Raw genomic sequence first — 23,001 nt, forward strand, 5'->3', positions numbered from 1 at the left:
TGAATTCCTTAGAACTTTCTATATACAAGATTGTGTCATCTGTGAATAGAGATAATTTTAGTTCTTCCTATTTGCTAATTGTCCTGGCTAGAACCTCTAGTACAGTGTTGAATAGAAGTGGTGACAGTAGGCTTCTTGTCTTGTTCCTCATCTTAGGGGGAAAACATCTAGTCTGTCACCATTAAATAAGATGTTAACAGTGTGTTTTTTGTGTTTTGTAGCTAGTCTTCATCAGGTTGAGGGAATTCCCTTCTAGTCCCTGTTTGTGGTGTTTTTAGCATGAAAGGCTTCTTCCCCCCCGCCACCCCAGTATTGTCAAATACTTTTATTGCGTCTACTGAGCATGTGTTTTTGTCTTTTAGTTTATTAATATGATGATTAAATTAAGTTTTATATATTAAACCAACATTCCATTCTTGGGATAAATCCTGCTTGGCCATGGTGATAGTTTTTTATATGTTGCTAGCTTTGGTTTGCTGATACTTTGTTGAGGATTTCTATGTCTGCAGCCATAAGAGTCACTGATGATTCCGTGTTTAAGAAATTATCTCTATTAAGTACTTTTCTTAAGTAAGCAAAGGCGTGTTGTAAGAATTAAATAAAATAACGCACAGAAAGTACTGAGCACCGTGCTTAGCACACAGTAGCCGGTTTACATGAATTGCTCTTTTTGTGTGGTGGTTGTTTGTTACCACAACTCGGATCCTAGCATCTTGAGTCAGATGCACATAGACTTGAACCCTGGCTCCACCCCCTCTTAGTTATTAACCGTGTGACTCTAGGCACTTGTACCTGGCTGCGTTAAGATTTTCCGCCTTTAACGTGGAGTCATGATAGTGCTTCCCTCTTAGGGTGGTCGGGAGCATTTGATGAGAATAGGCACAGCCCCAAACACGGCCTGGCACGCAGGTGTGTGCAGACCTAGGTGTGCATTCACTGTCGCTGCTTTTAAACACATGACTGCAGTGGTGTTATGAGGGTGAAAGATTTGAAATAATCGAGCTATCTATAAGCGATTGGTCAAATGTTACATATGTGAGCAGTGTAATAGTAGTCTTCAAAATGGATTAGACAGATACAGAAAAAATATCTACTAAATATCGGTAGTGGGCAAAACAGTTTTTGTTGCATATGTGTGTGTATAATGGTAGGTTTATGCATGCATTGAAGTCTGGAAATGCATATATATCGTTGTGAACAGTTTAATTTTGGGGGGTTATGATTGATATAAGAGGGCTTTGACTTGTAATTTTTAAATAGGTATATGTTTTATCAGAAAAAAGGAATAAAGATTTCTGACTGGTAGGACATCAGGAAGGTTAAAAAAACATTTAGGATTGTATTTACCTTACTTTCTTCATTTTCCCTCAGATATTGTCAGACTTTGTTTGACTATATTATCTAATGAAGCCTTATACATTTTTAAAAGCAGTAAAAGCTTCTGAAAAAGATACGTGAAGAATGGTTTGCATCCATTCACAAGTTTTGACTTCTTTCCTGCGGACTGCCAGAGTTAAGTATCTGATTGCCCTACTGTGTGTTGGCCCAGGCTCTGTGGTAGGTGTTAGGGATTCCAGAAGAATGTGTCTGCTCCAGGGACAGAGAGACAGAACAGATCTGCACACAGCTCATCACAGGGGGAGTCGGAGTAAAAGGCAAGACGTGTATGGCTGTGCAGCCCAGAGCAGGACAGAGCCGGGGAGGCTCGCAGAGGATGGTGTGTTCAGGATTACACAGGAGTGTGTTTGGTGTATGGGGCCGTCAGCCATGGCTTAGAGCTGTGACAGATCAAGACAAGATATTCGGGGATATTTACGGAAAGCAGCCTGCCTTTGGGCTTATTATCGTGTCTCCGTGCAGCCTTCTCTTGGGATTGCTAATTATGCTCCAGTTACTAGGCTGCCACATTTCTCATTCCCTTGGAGGAGAATTTCAGTAACAGGGAGTGGGCGAAGCTGAAAGCCTGTTGGGGTATCAGCTTCCACAAAGTGACCCTGACACAGGGAGTTAGTTGTCTTTATAAAGAGAACGAACGAGGAACTTTCTCCCCGTTGGACCTGCGTGGGTCACAGCCTGCCTCAGGGGAAAAAAGAGGAAAAGCTTGGAGGTTTAGGTTCCGGCCTCCCTGGCAGATGGACAACGGGACAGACACCTCCTCTTAGTTTCTGTGACATTTTGTTCGTCCTCATAGATGAGTGTATACATTTTCTAAACGGACAATATGATCCAAAACTTGTAATTCCAAGTTCTAAACACCAAACTTGAAGTCAGTCTTTAGACTGATGTTTTTCTGCCACTCCTGGACCTGAACCTCTAGTCACAGTGCTGTGCTATGGTCTGTGTGGTGACTTTTGACCTAGAGTCTGTGTGTGGCTTGTTGCTTTGTATCACCCCCGATCCAGCCTGGTTACAGCTCAGTCCTGAGGCTGCCGGGGCTCTGCCGGCCCTTCCTTAGGGGGTTCAGAATGTGGGTCAGTTCAGGCCGATGGAGGGACTGCTTCTGCCCCGGCCTGTGCCGGCCCTGGCCGCTCGCCAGCCTCTGTCCAGCATCTGGACCACAGTTGAGGACTTCAGCACAAGTTCACAGACTTACTCAGCCTTGAGAACTAGGCTGGTTTGCTGCTAAGTCCACGAATGACTGTGTGTGCTCTCTGGACTTTTAATTTTTTCAAAAGGTTCTCTTCTGTGTTTTAAAATCTCTATTGTATCAACAGTTCTTTGGGGCATGCTGTTTTACTGCTGTTTTTCACTTCACGATAACTGCCTGCTAATTGGGTTACCAGGAGTGGGGTGATTGAGAGTTGGATGAAAATTAGTGTCACACTGTAGAAGTTTCACGCGTTATTTTTAAATGTCTTGTCCCAATGCTGTAAAAGGGGGAATGGAACTGGGGTGATTTTTAAGAGATTAAAGGAACCGAAGGCGCCAATGAGCTTATGCCAGGTTTCTACCCCAGGCTGTCACATGAGAGAAGTGACCCTCAGAATGACAATCTTTGCAGTGGTGCCAGGAGATAGAATTAATTATTTCTTTGGGCTCAGGGAGAACCGATCCTTCTCTAAGAACGTTTTCTGTGTAACAGATGTTTTCTTAATGTGTGAAAAGTTTTAAGTTGATGTAATAGCAAAAGCTTGCATAGCTAAAAATATTCATTCTCACACATGTGTTTGCCTTAGTTAAAGCTCTAGAAAAGAGGCTGTATTCTAACAGATGTCTGCTTAGCTGAAAAGCCTAAAGAAAATGGGAATTTAAGTGACTCGTAGAGTTCAGTATGGATTGATTTAGTTGAAAGATACTGAAACATATTAGACCCAGAGACCACGAGACCCCTCACCCTGGACTGGATCCCGAGTGTGTCTGTCTCCTCTGTGACCGAGTGCGGTGGCAAACACAGCTCATTTGTCCGGGTCGGGAACGGCACCTTCTACGTAGAGAAATTTAACCCCAGTTAACTGAAACTGGGTACCTTTCTGAGAGCCTAACCCCCTTTTGGATTTGATTTTAATTTCTGTGTGTCCCGAAAGCTGGGAACCAGAGGGCAAACTTATTTTTAGACGGTGTGTTAGTTTTCAAATAATAGGCTCAATTGACCTTTATCCTCCAAACACCTCTCTGGGCAAATTTAACCTGGTAAATGACTACACCCTCGTTCCTGTTCCCCTGAATTTCTAACTCAGATAGAAAACGTGAATTACTTTCTCTGTTAGCACATGGATCCCATGAACAATCATGTAATCTTGCTGGTGCAGCGTCGTGGTGATGGGCACGCGGTACTGCGCTTTTAGGTTGGGACACGTGATTTGACCCCTGCACTGGGTTCTAAGCCTTGTGAGTTCGGGGTGTTTTCTATGTGCGTGTTTGCTTTTTATAGTTTCTGTTTAGCTGTCGGGCTTTCAACTGTCACTTTTCATTCACATCACTGTGCTTAACTCCTGTGTTCCATCCCCCTTTCTCGCTATTTCTATATTTAGTTGCTTCTAATCTGTTTAGAAAATTCAATAAGTAAGCCCGTTAGATTTGTTTCCAAAGGGGAAGTAAAGAGGCTGAGTCGGGACTGTTGGAGCTCAGTTTTAAGAAACCTCCCACTGGCTGCCTTTCCCCCTTCCCTTCCTTGGGGGCCGTTTCCACGCCGACACTGGTGATGAAGCAGCTGCGTCCTCGGTGCAGCGGACGTAATGTGGCATCTGCAGTGAACGTGGACAAGTTGTGATTAACTTTTAAAACTACAAGCTCTTTGAGGACGAATCTGAACCGCTTCCATTCTCTTCATACTTGCCCAGTTTTCTGTGTGGCATCCCTTACAGCAACATATATCCTAACCGCCTGGATATCCACATGCCGACATAGATGCTTTCTCTGGCCGTGAGGTTATCCTCCTGTAACATGAGAATATAAAAAGAATGGGGACCAAATGTTGAGTATTTTATTTCTGCCTTAAATAATCAGTTATCTTTTACAGTAGTTACAATACGAGAAGAAAGTCTTATATTTATCCACATATTTACTATCACCAGTGATCTTCATTTCTTAATGTAATTCCAAGTTTCCATTTGTTTTCATTTTCCTTTTGCCCGAAGATCTTCAGCATTCCCTGGAGTGCTGGTCTGCTGGTGATAAATTCTGGTCTTGTTTGTCTGAATAAGTTTTAATTCAGCCTCTGTTCTTAGAAGATATTTTTGCTGGATGTAGAATTCTAGGTTAATACTCCTTTCACCATTTTCATTCCGCTGTCTTCTGGCACACATGGTTTCTGATGAAAGCTGTTGTCATTTTGTTCCTCAGTATCTAATGTGTCTTTTTCCCTCTGGCTTCTGCTGGCAGTGCAATTTCACGTGTGTCAGACTGCTGGGTATCATCCTACAGATCTCTGAGACTATTCCTCTTATTTCTTTTCTTCTTCAGGCTCTTCTCTTTTTTGTCTCTATGCTTAATTTGGGTTAAATTTTATTGCTGTGTGTTTAAATTCTCTCATTTCCCCCTTCTTTTGCAGTGTCTAATCTGCTTTGAATCCCATTTCAACGATATTTTCATTTCAGCTACTGTGTTTTTTTAATTTCTAGAAGTTCCATTTGGTCCTTTTAAAACACCTTCCTTTTCTCTCATTATGTCTGTGAGTTCCTTTACTCCTTGACCACAGGTGTAGCAGTTTTAATGTTCCCGTCTGCAGGTTCCATCATCTCTGTCATTTCCTAGTGGGTCCTTATTTTTTGACGTTTTTCTCTCCTGATTATGAGCCACATTTCCCTGCTTCTCATCTGTTTATGAAGTTTTGCTTAGATGTTGTGTGTTGTGACTGTTACGTTGTTGAGCGTCTGCGTTTTGTCATAGTCCTTTAAAGAATGTCATGCTTTGTTTGGCAAAGCAGTTGAGTTACTTGCAGATCTGTCTACTGTCCTTGAGACCTGGCCCCACTACTAGGCTTGCTCTCTCTGGGGTCTCTACTGAATGCCTCCAGTGAGTCACCGAGAGCACCCCAGCTCTGGTGCTCGAGCATCTTCCTACTTTGTGTGGACTTTGGGGTTGTTCAGTTTACAGTCTCCTGGCCATTTTTTGCCCTCCCTTAGGGCATCTCACTCACGCGGCATGGCCCAGAGCTTAAGGCACGCCTGGAGCTCTCTTTCAGTGTGGCTCTCTCTTTCCCAGCACTCGGCCCTGCCTCTCCCAGCTACCTGCCCACCCTGGAGTCTGGTCTTCATTTTCTCCACTTAGCAAGGCTGTCAGGCTCCCTGGCCTGGGTGGCCTGGGAATTGTCTCCAGGCAGGAACTTGGGGGTGATTGTAGAGCTCACCTTGTTTGTTTCCCTTCTCTGAGGCATCTCAGCTCTGCACTGCCTGTTGTCCTGTCTGAAAGTAGTAGTTTTACATATTCTGTCTGGTTTCTCTTAAGAGGTTAGGTCCTTGCTAATGCATCATTGCTGCAAGTGGAAATTCCAGGAATTCCAGTGAAATCGGCCCATTGAAAATAATTCTCAATAACAACGCATTTCTACATGGCTTGCCTGCCTGTGTTAGAAAGACAAAGCTAAACACAATTTACATGCGTTTTTGAGTGAAGCATAGTCGTGGTCGTGTCCCCCACTCACTATTAACCTTCCCCACAGCCCGGGGCTGTCACTGTTCTCAGTGGAGTAATGACACAGCCCCGCAGCGTGGCCGTGTCACGACAGCGGTCCACATGCTCTCGGGGCTCCTGTCAGTGCCCAGTGGGTGACCTCGTCCTGTACTTCAGACCAAGTTTTACTCTTGCAGCGGCCTTGTCAGTGTGCTCTACAGTGTAAGAATCACTTCTGAATCCACGTGGGAAGTCTGTGCTAATAGACCACTGGACGCCTGAATCAGCAAGACCTTGCTGTATGGATTACAGCACAGCTTGCCCAAGCGATGGGGAATGTAAAGGCGTGTTGAGGGAAGCTGTTTGCACAGGGATCTGCATTTGTGAGGATATGGTTCCTCCCTCCCTGACTGTTGAATAAAAGAAGCCCTGTGATTTGAAGGGGATTGTTGGTGAGGTGTAAGGAACGTTAGGGTCCTGAGTAGACACAAGACTTGGCTGTTGATAGTTCAGCTGAGAAGCAACTAGAGCAAGAAAAACAGGTTATTTGTATCTGTTTTTTGGTCAGCAATTATTTACTTCAGACTTTCTGGTAAAAATCTAATGCCCGTTTTCAGAAATCATGAATATTGCCGGCTATGGACGTCAGTTTTCTTTTTTTGTTTTTAATGACTCCTAAGTTCTTTGTTTAGCCCCCTGAATGACCCACACGTGCTCTGTATCGGGAGAGCTTTAATTTTTGTGCCATCAGAATGCTGTTCATAAGTATGTTCATTTTTATAAGCCCAAAGATGGTTTTCTTTTTTAAAATTTTAAATACAACTTGAGGAATATTGGTTGGATTTCCTGCTGTTTAGAACATTTAGAAGTTAATGAACTTATGAAAAAATGCTCAACTTCACTATGAGAGGAATGCAACAGTAAAGAAGAGGCTTGCTTTTTTTTTTTTTTTTTTTTTAATATTCAGCATTGGCAAGGGTGTGGCAAGATAGGCCCTTCTTTGAATTTCCAGGAAAAGTATGTATTTATATGAGGTTTCTGAAAATAAGGTTGGCTGTACCCATCAAAAACTTTATTATACTCTTTGACCCAGTAATCCTTCTTCCAGGCGTTTTTTTTTTCCTTAAAATTATTAGAAGTTCAAACAAAGATGCAAGTAGAAAGGTATCTGTTGCAATATTATTTCTAATGGTAAGTTATTAGAATCACCCTAAATGTCTAACAATGAAAGTATTTTTCATTTGTGCCATTTTCCAGTTGCAAAGTACCATGGAACCGTGAAAATGGTGTTTATGAAGAATGTTTCATCATGTGGTAAAATGGACGTATTTGAAATACACAGTATCCAAAAACGAAATATATTTAATGTTAACTATTAAAAAAATGCATGAGAGGATGGTCATAAATGTGTCAAATTGTTAAAGTATGCTCCTAGGTGGTAGTTTTATGAGAGGTTATTTTCTTCTTTATGGTTTTCCAGAATTGGGGTGGAGAGCATTCCAGATGTGTGAAAGCAAACAGGATGTTTGTAGCTGCATTCTGGACTCAACTAAGGCTTTTTTCTAGACCTGGATGGGCACCTCAGGTTCCAAAAGAGTTGGCAAGCCATTCATCTCTAAGACTAGTTGCTGTTTTCAGTTCAGGTGAAAAAGTACTTAAAAATGAAAACAAAAAACGATGTCTGTGCTTATTCTTCAGATAAAAATTTTGATGATGAGGATTCTGTGGATGGTAATAGGCCTTCTTCTGCCAGCTCTACATCATCCAAAGCTCCAGCAAGCTCCCGCAGAAACGTTGGAATGGGGACTACCCGCAGGCTCGGCTCATCCACTCTTGGATCCAAGTCTTCAGGTAGGACCGAGCCCAGTGTGGTACCGCGGGGTCAGCTCTGCCGACGTTTAAAACCAGACGTGTGTGATACTTGCCTTGTGCGTCCTTAAGAGGTGAAGTAATCCTGTTGGCAGTACACTTCCACTGGCTCTTCTTGAATTAAATTAGTTCTCTGCTGTGGATGCTGATAAGCTGGTAGGCTGTAAGTCTGAGCTGCTGTGTTGCCACATTTGCTGAGGCAGAGCCTCTGGGCGCGTGAACCCAATACAGAGTAGAGCGCGTGGTAGGTACCCTGATGGCCTCGGGCTCCAGCCATGCCTGACACTACCAGGGGGCCTTTCAGCCAGTTGCTGTGTATCAAGACGAGACTGTCCGGGCTTCCCTGGTGGCGCAGTGGTTAAGAATCCGCCTGCCAGTGCAGGGGACACGGGTTCGAGCCTTGGTCCGGGAAGATCCCACATGGCACGGAGCAGCTAAGCCCGAGCGCCACAACTGCTGAGCCTGCGCTCTAGAGTCCACGAACCATAACTGCTGAAGCCCACGAGCCACAACTACTGAGCCCGCACGCCTAGAGCCCGTGCTCCGCAACAAGAGAAACCACCGCCATGAGAGGCCCGTGCACCGTAACAAAGAGTAGCCCCTGCTCACCGCAACTAGAGAAAGCCAGCGCGCAGCAGCAAAGACCCAACGCAGCCAAAAATAAATAAATATAATTTAAAAAAAAGAAAAGACTGAGACTGTCCAGAAGTCAGATTGTACCTTATGTCTTTAAAATGTATTTTGTTGCTGTAGGGATGCCGAATTAGTGAATGGTAAGGATTAGCTCCCTGAGGCTTTGAACATTGATTTGTAAGGATTTCTTCCCTCATCCCCCTGCTATTCCATCCCCCAATTTAGGCCGTTTTGAGTCCTTGTTATAGACAGGTTTCATTTGCCTGTCACATTTTAAATTTACATGCAAATTACCTACTTTTAAAAAAAATGCTATTGAAGTATAGTTGATTTACTATAGTTGTGTAAATTTTTTACCTCCAAAACAATCACATAGCTGCTGCTCTTAGAACCGCGCTTACTGTCAGCAGTGGGCGCTTGGCTCAGCCAGCTGAGCTGAGGTAAAGCCGAAGTGAGGACCCGCGTTAGGACGCCACCTCCTCCTGCTGGCCTTTCTTGCTCTCTGCAGCAGCCCCGGGCGGCGTGTCCTGACTCAGCGGCTCAGCGCCCTCGTAGCCTCTGCACAGCGTCTCTCTGCACAGCGGGAGCTGTGCTGGCGGCAGAGGGAAGAGCTGGGCTCGTTTCTTACGTTTGTGTTGCTCTTCCTAGTTCTTTCTAATCCTTTACTTTCTGGTTCCTTAAAATTTTTTTTCGTTGTTGTTAAAGAGCTTAAATTCATACAACATGAAATCAACCATTTTAAAGGTAACAATTCAGTGGCATTTATTATCTTCACAGTGTTGAGCAACCACCACCTCTGCCTGGCTGCAACACAATTTCATCCCTCAAAAGAAGACCCTATCCCCTTTAAACAGTTCCTCCCCGTTCCTTCCTTCCCCAGCCCATGTTTGTCTTTAGGCATTTAGCTATCTAGAAATTTCATAGAAATGGAGACATCCAATATGCAGTCTCCTGTGTCTGGCTCCTTTCCCTTGGCATAATGTTTTTGAGGTTCATCTCTGTTGGAGCATGTGTCAGTACTTTTTTAAAAAAAAAATTAATTTTTGTCTGCGTTGGGTCTTCGTTGCTGCGCACGGGCTTTCTCTAGTTGCGGCGAGTGGGGGTTACTCTTCATTGCGGTGCGCGGGCTTCTGATTGCAGTGGCTTCTCTTGATGCGCAGCACGGACTCTAGGTGTGCGGGCTCAGTAGTTGTGGCTCGTGGGCTCTGGAGCGCAGGGTCAGTAGTTGTGGTGCACGGGCTTCGTTGCTTCACGGCATGTGGGATCTTCCCGGACCAGGGCTCGAGCCTGTGTCTCCTGCATTGGCAGGCGGATTCTTAACCGCTGCGCCACCAGGGAAGCCCTGAACAATCTTCCTAATGTGTTTTCTTGATCCGTTTTTGAGTAGCATCCATTCCATAGACGAGGCTTAGAAATTTTCTGTGTCATCAGACCACTTCTTTTCCTTCCCTTCCCTCACCGTTCCCCCTGCACAAACCCGACCTCTGTAGATTGTGCAGAGGTACCAACCCTGTCTTCCCCTCAGACCTGATCCTGTCCTTTTCTGTTTCGTCTAACGCCATAGTCGTGAGTTTCCCTGTTGGCTCCCCGTCACATGCCTCGGGCCCAGGGACTGTGCTTGGCCCACGAGTCCTCTTCGGTATGTGGTGCCAGGCCTCGCACAGAGGAGCGCTCAGCTCAGCACCCATCTGCTCGGTGGGACGCAGTCCTAACCTAAAGCAGACACAGAGCACCACTTACAGCGTGTTACTGTTGTCTGTGTGTAGTTTGCTTGTGAATGCAGAGTAATAGTCATCAAGAGTGATGACACGTATTTACCACTGTAACGAGTTGTCTTTAAAGCCCTTTCTGTCTAGGTGGTCCATGAGCACCTCAAACTCCAGATAACTTGTCTGGTAAGAAGCTCTAGAAAAGCACTTGGACTAATCAATATAAATCATTAATGAGGGTTACAGGGATGACTGTAGATAACCATTTGGAAACCTTTATTATGAAGAAAAAACATCTGATAAAATGTCACATGATTTTCATATGTGAAGTGACGCTCATATTAGCAAACAGAAAAAGCTTCCTCCCAAATGATAGCAATTATAACAACTTTTAAGTAACAGAGTATCTTACAGCAACTTAGTGGTGTCAACTTGCAACTGACATGTACATGAAAAATTGACAGTTACCATGAGTTAAAGGAAATGAAAATGTTTTTTTCCTTTTTTCTTTCGAAGTAATGTTTGGAGACCAATATGAAGTTGAGATGAAACTGTTAAATTCTTTAGAACTTATTTGAATGTTTCACAAAATTGCTAGATTCCTAACAATGACATAATTTCATTTATCCCCTGAAGAATTAAAATTTCTATTATATGTTTATTTGGAATCTTTGAAAAGACTTATACATTAATACAGTATAAACCATCTAAATCCTTTAACGGCTAGACTGGCCCTCCTTAAGCAAGTAGTGTCTTTAAATGGTTTTAAGCTAACATACGTTACACTGTAAAATTACTATACTTTATCTTAATATTGAAAGTCTATAATGCTTGTCAATGCCACAAAAACTCTAAACTTAAGACTTAAAACGTAGTTACAAATTTTCCAAAATATAATTTTGATTTTGTATCTTCAGACTCCTCTGATGCACACTGTTTACATTTTAAAAATTGATCTTTTTTATAGCTGCAAAAGAGGGAGCTGGTGCTGTTGATGAAGAGGACTTTATTAAAGCATTTGATGATGTGCCTGTAGTCCAGGTGAGTGAGGATGTTTCGTTTGGTTAAAAACAAGGATGGGCTTATGCTTCAAGTTTCACTTTTCAAGTGTGCGACGCACGGAGTTTCTTACTAGGTAGGGTCATTCTGACTGTCAAGCCCACAGGAGATCTGAGGTTGCAGACCAGGAAAAGAAGAGCGAAAGTCACGGCCCAGGATGACCTTTCAGTAAGAACTGAGAGAAGTAGCTTGCTCCTGCAGTGAGTGTGTGGGTTAGGTCACCTAAAAGAGGGGGAAATGAGGGATTAGGTTAGAAGAGAGAACAAAGAAGCATGCTTATGTAAGGATTTTCCTCAGAAAGAAAAGTTTGTAAAGTTGAAGGATTTGGGTGTCTGAAAATTACAAAAAATGGTTTCACAAAATCTTAGTTTATTCCATCTTGATGCTCCCCTTAAGTACCACCTAACAGATGCGGCACAGTTGATTGACAGAAGCTGGGGTACAGCCACACTTTTCAGACTGCTTTGTGCCTCAGCACTGTCTCTCGTTGATCGGGGCTTGTGCTACATCAGGTGTCCGTGCTCTGGATTCCTACAGCGCTTAGTGTCTGTGTGAATCCCTTGTCACCTGCTGCTTCGTTGCCGTGTGTGTGTATAAAGCAGGTAACAGGTGTTTTAGGCTCAGGACCATCCTTACGTCCTTGACCTTCCCAGCATGCCTCACTCTTGGTTGTTTTTGGTTTCCCCCCCCCCCCACCGTCTTATGAGTAATATGTGAGGATAAACGAGAGAGCAGACCTGAAAGCATTTAAAGTTGCAAGTACAGACGTACTTGCTGTATTGCGCTTCGCTTTGTTGTGCTTCACGGATACTGCAGTTTTACAGACTGAAGGTCCGTGGCCACCCTGCGTCGAGCACGTCTGTTGGTGCCCTTTTTCCAGCGGCATTTGCTCACCTCGTGTCTCTGTGTCACATTTTGGTAATTCTCACAATATTTCAAACCCTCCATCAGCAAAAAGATTACAGTTCACTGAAGACTCAGAGGATGGTTAGCATCTTTTAGCAAGAAAGTATTTTTAAATTAAGGTATGCACACTTTTTTTTTTTAAGACATCATGCTATTGCACAGTTAATAGACTACAGTCTAGGAGACCAAAAGAATTCGTGTGACTTGCTTCATTGCGGTATTCACTTTATGACAGGGGTCTGGAAGCGACCCGGCAGTGTCTCCGAGGTCTGCCTGTATACTGTGGTGTTACAAAAAACGCTAAGAGTAATCAATGACTTGTGCATCACTGCCGGTTCCCCAGTGGGCTTTCTTCTCTTTTGTACATGAAATTATCTGTTAACTTATAGTAAAGCCATATTTGAGGCAAGGTTATCCATACGTGGGCATCGGATCTAGTCGGTATGCATTCAGAGCAGGAAAGAAGCTCAATCTAAGACAAACTTGACTAGATGTTATCTTGAAGGCCCTTCTGAAAAATGAAATAATTTCTTTTACTGGGCTTACTAAGTGCCCTTGACTTCAGGTAATTAAGGAATAATCTTTGTTTATTCTGTAAATTTTCTCCTATTGATTGTAAATTAATTTTGCTTACAGATTTACTCCAGCCGAGACCTTGAGGAGTCCATAAACAAGATTAGGGAAATATTATCTGATGACAAGCATGATTGGGAGCAAAGAGTAACCGCTGTAAGCCACTGACTGTGTGAATACATTTGCGTTCGATATTTACACGGTCTGAATACTTTGTTATGAAACTGGGGTGCAGCTCTGATGAATTTTAAGTAGTAAATATTTTAAATATAAGCTTCCGTATTTACACGTCGCCTTTTTAGTAGATCACTTCTGTTCTTCAAACATGCCAGCTTCTATCTTTTTGTGTATCCTGTACTTTTAGCAGAGACCTACCTGTGGTACGACCGCCGCTCCTACGACCTCAGTAAAGATGTAGTTCTGTGACCATTGGCCAGGAAAGCGGCTTTTTAGTGACATTTTCAGTGTGTCTCTCTCTATCCCTTGCTTTCTTCACAGCACTTCTGCTCCCTCTGTTTTTAAAAGTGGATTAATGGGGCTTCCCTGGTGGCGCAGTGGTTGAGAGTCCGCCTGCCGATGCAGGGGACACGGGTTCGTGCCCCGGTCCGGGAAGATCCCACATGCTGCGGAGCGGCTGGGCCCGTGAGCCATGGCCGCTGAGCCTGCGCGTCTGGAGCCTGTGCTCCACAACGAGAGAGGCCACAGCAGTGAGAGGCCCGCGTACCGCAAAGGAAAAAAAGAAAAAAGTGGATTAATGAAAAGAAGTGGGCCGAACATTAAAGTGCAGGGGCATTACGTGAAGGCGTGTCTTTTCTAAGGAGAGCGATCATGCATTGGTTGTCTGGCAGGAAGAGGGCTGGGAACACTGCTGTGTGTCTGTTTTGGATGCACACTGGCCCTTTAGTAAAGACACAGTGGCGCGTACTGTGCAAAGGCTGTAGCGTTGCTTCTTCCTATGATTCACTGAGTGAATGGCGGTTGGAGTGGGGTGCGGGGGAAGGTGAGCTCAGGGAAGAGCTTTTACAGGCTACAGTGAGGGTTTAGCTACTCTGTCCTTAGCATCACAGCATGTGTAAGTCACTAAACTGTTTCCCATTAAAAAGTACGCTTTACAGAAGAATTGTAATCCGTTTATCACAGACGCTAATTTTAAAAATTACTAGCTCTTATTTATGATACCTAGATATATCAGCAGCTATTTAGTTGGCTGAATTCTTTTTGGAAAACTCTATCATTTAACTTTGATATTGATCTCTAATACTTGATGGCTTCTGTTGTTTTGTATATTCTGTTCTAAGCATTGTTTTGTCTGTCTCTTCGTTTTCTCCATCCCCTTAGCTAAAAAAGATTAGATCTTTACTTTTGGCTGGTGCTGCTGAGTATGATAACTTCTTCCAACATTTGCGTCTTTTGGACGGAGCCTTTAAACTATCGGCTAAGGATCTGCGCTCTCAGGTAGTGCGGGAGGCTTGTATCACCTTGGGGTAAGGATTGCAATGCTCCCGATTCTCACATCATAAAATAGCCTCATGACGGTGCTTCAGAGATGGTTCATTGAATACGCCCACTGGGTTTCTTTCACGGAACTTTCAACTGGTCTCCAAGACCCATTCCAGTTACGCTTCTGTTAACACTTTTACAATAGTTCCTGACCAGTTATGTTAAGTCTGACAGATTTTAAATTTTATTCAGTGACTTAGCTCTGAAGCCTCTATTTTAAACTTGAAGCAGTTATTAATAATATGAAAAAATGAAATTTTGTAATCTTTTTTCCTCAGCTTTTTCACTGATTTTGCTGGCAGGTGATAGCATGATTATTAGAATGTTTGTTTCTAGAAGAGTACTGTAGCTATAAGGTTAAAGGCATGTACTGCGGGGAAATTTTTTTTTATCCTCACTAAACCTGTATCAGTATCTAAAACTTCTGTCTTAGAAAATATGTTAGAATATCAGAGCAGCAGCAATAGTAAGGTGGCTTTGCAGCTGTTTCAAGTTTTGACCTGAGACACTGAAGTGTGAATGTTGTATGTTAAAAATAAAGAAAAAAAGGGGGTGAAAGAGCTTTTTCATATTTGTGTTTTATTAGTATATGACTAACCTGTTTTTTGCTATTTTAAGAGTAATTAGTTGGAAGTGATTTATTTATTAAAAAAAAATAACAAACTCTTGGGCTAGTGGCTATTTGCGAAGTCCTCTATATTGCACATTGGAAGTATTTGTAGAGTATTTTACTTAGACCTTTGTCCTTTATCCTTAGATAACTTTACATGAAGGCTCTAAAATGTTAAGAGGGTTATGTGCTACACTGTTGGAAAGAACTATGACTTCAGTTCAGTGTTCATTTCTGGTTATAGGCATCTGTCATCAGTGCTGGGGAACAAGTTTGACCATGGAGCTGAAGCCATTATGCCAACGATCTTTAATTTAATTCCGAACAGTGCCAAAATTATGGCCACCTCTGGTGTTGTAGCTGTTAGGTTAATCATTCGGGTGAGTATGTTTTGGGGCCGTACATAGACTAAGCAAGGGGTAAATATTGCTGGTTGATAAGCACTTATCAGAGACATTTTTCATTTGAGTGATTATGTACATGGAATAATACCATACGTACAGCATTGGCCTTTTTACCCCATGTAACGATCGCACATGAGCCTTTTACGTTCCCTAGTGTGAACTGTGGGTGTGATGTATAGTTACTGAGGTGTTGCTCATCCACCGTCATTGGTTTTAAATATTTGAACACGGGTGTCTGCTTCTGAGTTTATATTCTGTTCTTTATGTGTCCAGGTATCACTTCTGTTCTTCTCTCCCCAGCTGTTCCATTTTAGGTATTTGTGCTTGTGGTTTTGTTATTCGCCTGACATTTTATTTAAATAATTGTACATAAGCCCAGAAACAAAATGTTATCTTCAGTTAAGTTTTCAAAACACTCATTTACTTAAATCCAAGTAATTAGCCAAGTAATTTACGTGCAGATTTTCAGTAAAACCTAATAGTTCACAAAGGCTTAATAAGTTCTGCGCATCACCTTCTCCCCACTGTCAAGTCCCTTTTCCCCAGAGGCAACCCTTGAAACTGGGTCTTGATGTTAACTGAAATCTATCCAGAATATTCGTGATTACTGTCGGTTGCTTACTTCATATTATTTGTAGTTCTTACTGTTTGCACTGCCTACTTCAGGTCTTAAACCAAGCCGTTATCAGACATTTCTGTTGAAATAGTATTAAACTGTATTGGCCTGCTGACTGCTTTTTATTTATTCAGATCTCTACTGCTCAGGTAATTTAGACTTCATACCAGTGATTTGTTTTGATTTTAGGCTGACTGACTTGTCATCACGTTGCCTGTTTTGGCTCTGTAAATTCTGTCATGCCCTTTGGCAATACCCAATGAAAGTCTTTCCCTTTTTAAACTCAGTGAAATTCTAATCTGAACACGCAGGTGCTTTAGGCAGGTTAGTAGAGCAGTGGTTGTCTTAGCTCCGCATTTTCAAATGTGCGCCTGTTCTTTGTTCTTTTCCGCAGCACACACACATCCCTAGGCTAATACCCATCATAACGAGCAACTGTACCTCCAAGTCTGTCGCCGTTAGAAGGTAAGTGTTTAAAGAATTTTTCTCATTAGTTTTGAATTGTTTAAAAACCGAAACAAATTTCAAAGTTACCTCCATGCAAAAAACTTTATGTTTGAAATGGTTAACATGATTTACGACTGCCGTGACAGATGCCTTTGGACTGAAGGCTCACGATCTCAGTTGTCTGGAAAGCTAATTTGGAAGGCCTGTTACTTCTGTCTGTGTGTGTAGTGTGAGAGCGAGTGTGTGTGTGGGTTATGTGGGAGGGGCGGGGGGGAGGGGGAGTGTGCCCCCTGCGCATTTTCTTCCTGCGATGGTGCCTCTGCCTCTGTCATTGGTCTGCCCCATTCCCCGAGTGAAGGCCATGGCTGCCCGCCGGGAAGAAACATTGTGAAGATCAGCGGCTGTTCTTTATATTAACATAGATACGCAGGAGGTGTGTGTTGTTTGCGGCTTCTGATGTGACTCCTGGCGCTCTGAATCCTCACCATGCTTGTGCTGCTGTCACAGTGACTGCACGTCGCTACTCAGATTTATCACCACAGGCTGGAACTGTTAAATGCTAGGGACCGAAGTGTTACCCCCTGAGCTTCTTATGTTGAGGGGAGGTAGGCCCTGAAGGTACAGCCTGGGTGGCCCGCGGGGGCTTTGTCTTGGGTCCTGCCGAGCTGCCCCAGCCCACGTGTGGGATCAGGGCTCTGTGCTTCCAGCTCGGATCTGTGGGTCTGGACTGGTGACTCAGAGGCTTTCGAGTCCTAAAATCTGTGGACCCTCTTCCCAGGAAAGTGTAGATACACAGAAGGTTTGTGTAGGTTTTCAGAGGATTCACGGACTGAAGCCTTCAATAGACTAGGTCAGGAGCTTTGTGGGGTAAATGAACGGCTGGCCTGGGCAGCAGGCAGCCTCTCGGCCCCGTTCCTGCGGTTCTGTGTCTTGATCCAGCCCAGGAGAGGGCCCTTCACTCCAAGGCGTCGAGCCCAGCCACCCCTTGGCCACCTGCTGTTCCTTTCCTTTCCTGGGCTGTCACGTTGGACCCACCAGGGTTTCACAGGCGGGGGGATCCTTCCAAGCATGAGGCGGCCCCCATCGCCGTCGTGTTCCCAGCCACATGGAAGGCAAGGGAGAAAAGAGGGGAATGAGCCAGCTACGTAAAGCCAGGGAGAAAGACGTGTTCTCCTTCCACCGAAAAGGCTGACTGTTCCAGCAGCGTGGCTCGGTGGACTGTCGCTGACCCACAGTCCAGCCGCCCTCAGGGGCAGAGCAGCTCCGGGCACCCCCCAACCCCCCAAGGCCAGCGCCTGGCCATCGGGGTGCGGGCTGGTGGTGGACTTCCCACGTGCTGGGGAGGGAGCTGTTCTGCAGGTTCTCAGTCACTTCGGTAGAAGGGGCTGGACGCTTGGTGGAAGCTCAGTGAATGGCAGCCATCCTAAGAATTTTCTGCTGCAGTTATATTGTCGCTGTTGATTTGGGTTTCCATGAGCAGTTTGGAAAGCGTGTTTGCTTTGGGCAAGGCAGTTCCTCTGGTGAAGCGACACATCTCTGTGGGGAACGTTACAGGATATTTAGCGTATCAGCCAACTTGGGCTGCTGTAACAGAAATACCGTGCGCAGGGCGGCTTACACGACAGGCGGGTATTTCCTCACCGCTCTGGAGCCGGGAATTCTGAGATCAGGGTCCGGCAGGGCTGGATTCTAATGGAAGCAGCTTGCAGGTGCAGCTTTCTTGCTGTGTCTTCGCGGCGGCGGGGGCTGGGGAGCGCCCTCCTTAGAGGGCCACTAATCCCGTCAGGCGAGCATCACTCTCAGGACCCGCCGTGAACCCCACTGCTTCCCCAGGGCCCCGTCTCCAAATACCATCATACTGGGGGTTAGGGCGTCAACATAAGAAGCTCAGGTGGTAACACTTCGGTCCCTAGCGTTTAACAGTTCTAGCCTGTGGTGCTGAATTTGAGTAGCGACGTGCAGTCACCGTGACAGCAGACATGCCACCCCCTTCACCGGTTTCCGAGCCGCACACCCAGACTGGCGTTCCTGTGTTTAGTCAGAGCCATGTGCTTAATGCTGAAACGAGTACTAGGGACCATCTGGGCCCAGTCCCTCTGCCTTCAGGAAGGAAAAGAGAGCCAGAGGGGGCAGTGTAACCAAGGCAGTGCACTTTCTGTCCTGTATTCAACCTGTCGCTAGCTTCACTTCATAGAACTTGTAAGAAATGGATTGCCCAATCTCCCTGCCTTTAAGAAGTTTATAATTTAGTTGGGGAGATTAAAAAGAATAATGCAAAGCGATGTAAGCGTGAGTTGCAGCGTACGTATTGTGGATTTAGGAATTCAGAGGGCAGTGATTAAAACTAGCTGATATATTCCCTAGAAGCCTCCTAGACAAGTTAAAAAAGACTGAGCTGCCCTATGAATGAGGAGTACGACTCAGTGAAGAAAAGAGAGAAGTTCTAACCAGATGTGCTTAAGTAATGCAGAGTGTTTAAATAATGCCAACATCGATGTACTTCTGTATATGATTTTAGCCTTCTAAAAAGTTGAAGACAAAACCTAATTTACATGGGATATTTTCGATGAAATAGATTGTTCTGAAACACATTGAAGACAAGAATTAGCACTAAAGATGGCTGGATTCACTAAGAAATAAGTAAACGTAGACATATGCATACACACATAAGGAGACAAGGAAAGTCCACACCAGGAAATGACATGGACAAAGGGCAGAGGTAGAGTGACCGTGGCCTGGGCTGGGGCAGGGGGGTGGGGGACAGCGGTGGTGAGAAAGGGTGTGGGCAGAGGTCAGTGTCTCTCCTTGGAGAAGATTTGTTTCGCCGACCGCTCCCCCGGCCCCCACTATTAGCAGCAGCCCTGGGACTGAGCTGTGCAACCCCCCTGAGCCCTCTGAAGCCCCTGTGCTCCTGGCACATCACGTGGTAACGGTTCCTTGTCTGTCTTGCTCGGTGGATTGTGTCTCGGTTACCATTGTATGTCTGGCATCTAGCATAGGGGAAGGGTTTATTCAAGATTTACTGAATGATTAATTGTGTGGATTCTGAGGTTTTGAATCGGGAAGATCATGGGAAAGAAAGTCTGATCGTTAGAGAAAGATTGCCTTCTGATTTATTTCCTTGAGTGGGTTCCTTAAGTCTAATAATATTTATTCCTACAAAGATAGTTATCCTGGAATTTAGAAAAAGGAAATGATGACGAGGTAGGACCCGAAGTGGTGATATAATCCAAAGGAGATGAGACCAGCATTGTTTTTGTGTACAGGTCAGACCAAGAAAGACCACAGAAGTGAGAAGAAAGGGTGTTGAAAGGTTGCAGAGAGGAAAATGCCCAGTAGCTAGAGAAAAATCTGTTTTAAATTCTTGGCAGGAAAATTGGGTAAACACTTTGTTTTCCAGGGTATGTTTTACTTTCTTTGTACAAGGCATTCTTTGGAACTAATGCAAAGACTAATTCCCTGATTCTGTAATGCACGGAGATCTTTTGTGCACCTGTAGCTCCTGTATTAATGTATCATTTGAGGTGGAATAAAAACCAACAACAGTGATACACCCTTTCAGTAAGGTTGCCGTGAAGCCCAAGTTTCTGATTTGAAGGGAACTCTCCTGTATCCTGTCCCTATAACTTTGTGATTTTTCTTCAGGCCCACCATAGGTGCTTAATTATTTCGATCTGCTTTGGTTTTCAGTCAGTTCTGATTCCATCTTTATGTTCCATTTTTTGAATCATAAAAAAAATAGAAGATGGGACTTCCCTGCTGGTCCAGTGGTTAAGACTCTGCACTTCCAGTGCAGGTGGTACAGGTTTGATCCCTGGTCCAGCAGCTAAGATCCCACATGCCTCGTGGCCAAAAAACCAAAAAAAACCCCCATAAAACAGAAGCAACACTGTAACAAATTCAATAAAGGCTTTAAAAATGGTCCACATCCAAAAAAAAAAAAAAAATCTTAAAAAAAAAAAAAGAAGAGGGTTTCCCTGGTGGCGCAGTGGTTGAGAGTCCGCCTGCCGATTCAGGGGATGCGGGTTCGTGCCCCGGTCCGGGAAGATCCCACATGCCGCGGAGCGGCTAGGCCCGTGAGCCATGGCCACTGAGCCTGCGCGTCCGGAGCCTGTGCTCCACAACGGGAGAGGCCACAACAGTGAGAGGCCTGCATACCGTGAAAAAAAAAGAAAAAAATAGAAGAAATTTATCAATTATAAAAAGTAGTGTTGGGTCACTTAAGAAAAAATCTTTTATTTTCATTAACATACAAATGACTAAGTTACATATTTTTCTCTTCACAATTTTCAGGCGCTGTTTTGAATTTTTAGATTTACTTTTACAAGAATGGCAGACACATTCACTGGAACGGTGAGCATCTGATTTGCTGGTTTTCCCTCTGAACTGAATCTTGAGATTTAATATCTCAGCGAGTGGTCCAACCCACTTTTTACAAGAAGTGAAGGAATCCAAGTGTTTATTTGCGTGATTACTGGTGTTATTTCTCCTGATGCTGATGTGAGGAGTGAGCTCCATTGACTGTCACGTTAGCCTTGAGGTGTGACCCGGGGTGCCCCGGGACACTGCACGGCCAGGACTCACTCTGCAGTGGCTCTGATCTGCTGCCTGGCATCCTGTCAGTCCCAACGAGTTAAAAAAGGTTTAAAGCTGCTCTTAGTAGGCGAGGGGTAACTTTGAAAATCCTTAAAGGAATTTCACTCATTTGAAAGTTTTCTTTTTGATCCCTCTGTATCAGAAAGTCAGCAGTTTTCTCTTTATTCAGGCTGGTGTGTGGTAAGTTTCACATCCTCATGATGCAGAATGCTTACAGAAGCTTGTCTCTATTTTGAGGTTCCTTCTTTGCCATTTTTAGTTCCTGTCCATTTTAGGTACCTGTTATTCTTTCTGAGTTATATTTGGAGCTGATAGATGATGATACTGTGCCACCCGGTTTTTCATGGTGTGTTGTGTAGTTTGTGAAGAACCTTACAACATACTAAACAGGTTACGAGTAGTGGGAGTTTAACACATGAGTACGCCTGGAGTCCAGTTCAGTCCTGCAGTGCTCAGAGACGAAAAAGCCAGGCCTCCCAGAGGTGGAAGTTCATCTGAAAATACTTTGGATCGAGAAGATGGTCACACATTTAAAAAATACTTTCTTGTTCTTTAATCTCTTGGGTATTATATCCTCTTTATTTGGTGATAGTTTTGGAATTTAGAGTGGGAAGGTGGAATGAGGGGGTTGAACACCGGGGCCAGGTGAGCAGGGCAGGAAAGCGTGATTGACTCAGATGTGGCCTCATGTGTTATTCACTTCCACTCAGCCTTGCCGCTTGGCAGGTTCTCACCAAATGCCTGCTGGGTGAGTGAAGGACTGAGGACTGAGGTGGGGTGCCGGTAAGACTGGTGCCTCGCCTTTGTCCTGTGAAACCCTTCACTCTAGTCATTGCCCTTTTCTTAAAACCGTTCAGTATTCAACGAGACAGTTTAACGATTTCTTCTCAGCTAGGGTAGAACGTAACTAAGAGAACACCTGTGTGTAAAACAGAGACATAATTTCATAAAATTGTTCATGTTATGTATGTAGTGGAACTTGAAAAAACACTCTTTAATTACAGAAACCTGATGCAGAGAGTCTCTGCAGTATTAGGATTATTACTAGCCCATTATAATTTCCATGGAAACTTGTTCTGACCATGGAGAAGGAAGGGTTTTGTTGTTTGAGTTCATAAAAGATTGAACTAAGTAAGCATGGCCCGAAATACATCAGCCATTACTTAAAAAAAAAAAAAGTCCCAGGAGAGTAGGGTTATCAGGTGCTTAGGTGGGGAAGGGGTGGGAATAGGTACTGGGACAGAATCGTGAATGAGTTAGCAGATCTGCGGAGTGTGCTGATTTTCTAGGCTGCATGTTTGTTGACTCTCTGGGCACAAAGGGCCTATACCTTCCACGTTGCCGTTTGGGAGTTATTTCTCAACACCTGTTTGTATCTGCATAAGACCATATATTGATGATTGTTCCCGCTTTGTCTTCTAAACATCCAGACACATATCAGTATTAGCGGAAACAATAAAGAAGGGAATACATGACGCTGATTCGGAAGCACGGATAGAAGCCAGAAAGTAAGTGTTGGCTGAACACCACTTTCCCGATTCACTACTTTTATGTTTCAGGTGTCCTGTCCAGATCGCCTCATGAAAGCTTATTAAGTCACATGGACATGTTTTGTTAATCAGGACCTTTAAATATGACCCAAAAGGCCATTTCAAAATATCTCTCTAGTTTTCTGTTTCGAGGGTTGTTGAGTTGAGTGTCCAGGCCTGAAAGGCTGGTACTATTTGAACATAAAGTGGACTGAGGTAGACACAGAAAGCCCATTTTTAAATTTATGAGAAATTGCTGCGTGAGCCGGCAAAGCACTTGTCTGCGTGCCCGTGTTGTCTCTCACTCACTAAGCTCTGTGGGTCCCAGTGGCTTGTTGACTTGCCGTGAAGAATCCCGCTCACGGAGATCCTTTCTCTGGGATCACAGCTCTGCAGGCATCGGCGGGGTGGCATGCCGGGGCAGTGAGCCCCTCCAGGAGGGAGGGGGGCTGGTCGCAGACCACAGCTCGCTGTCCCCGCTCGCGTTTGGGGCCGTCTG

General features: G+C 44.2%; 1 protein-coding gene across 1 annotated transcript in view; it reads left to right on the forward strand.

Annotated features, from left to right (window-relative positions):
• The window catches only part of CLASP1 (cytoplasmic linker associated protein 1), a 272,968-nt gene that overhangs the window by 141,284 nt on the left and 108,683 nt on the right, over positions 1–23,001 (forward strand). The window contains exons 11-18 of the mRNA XM_027082432.1: positions 7,750–7,902; positions 11,230–11,303; positions 12,864–12,956; positions 14,139–14,284; positions 15,155–15,290; positions 16,325–16,395; positions 20,671–20,730; positions 22,404–22,481. Coding sequence (XP_026938233.1) covers positions 7,750–7,902; positions 11,230–11,303; positions 12,864–12,956; positions 14,139–14,284; positions 15,155–15,290; positions 16,325–16,395; positions 20,671–20,730; positions 22,404–22,481 — 811 coding nt within the window. The remainder of the gene's footprint in view (positions 1–7,749; positions 7,903–11,229; positions 11,304–12,863; positions 12,957–14,138; positions 14,285–15,154; positions 15,291–16,324; positions 16,396–20,670; positions 20,731–22,403; positions 22,482–23,001) is intronic.

Source organism: Aethalodelphis obliquidens, unplaced genomic scaffold, assembly GCF_003676395.1.
Source record: "Aethalodelphis obliquidens isolate GAN/ISIS:26980383/991018 unplaced genomic scaffold, ASM367639v1 scaffold47, whole genome shotgun sequence".
Lineage (NCBI taxonomy): Eukaryota > Metazoa > Chordata > Mammalia > Artiodactyla > Delphinidae > Aethalodelphis > Aethalodelphis obliquidens.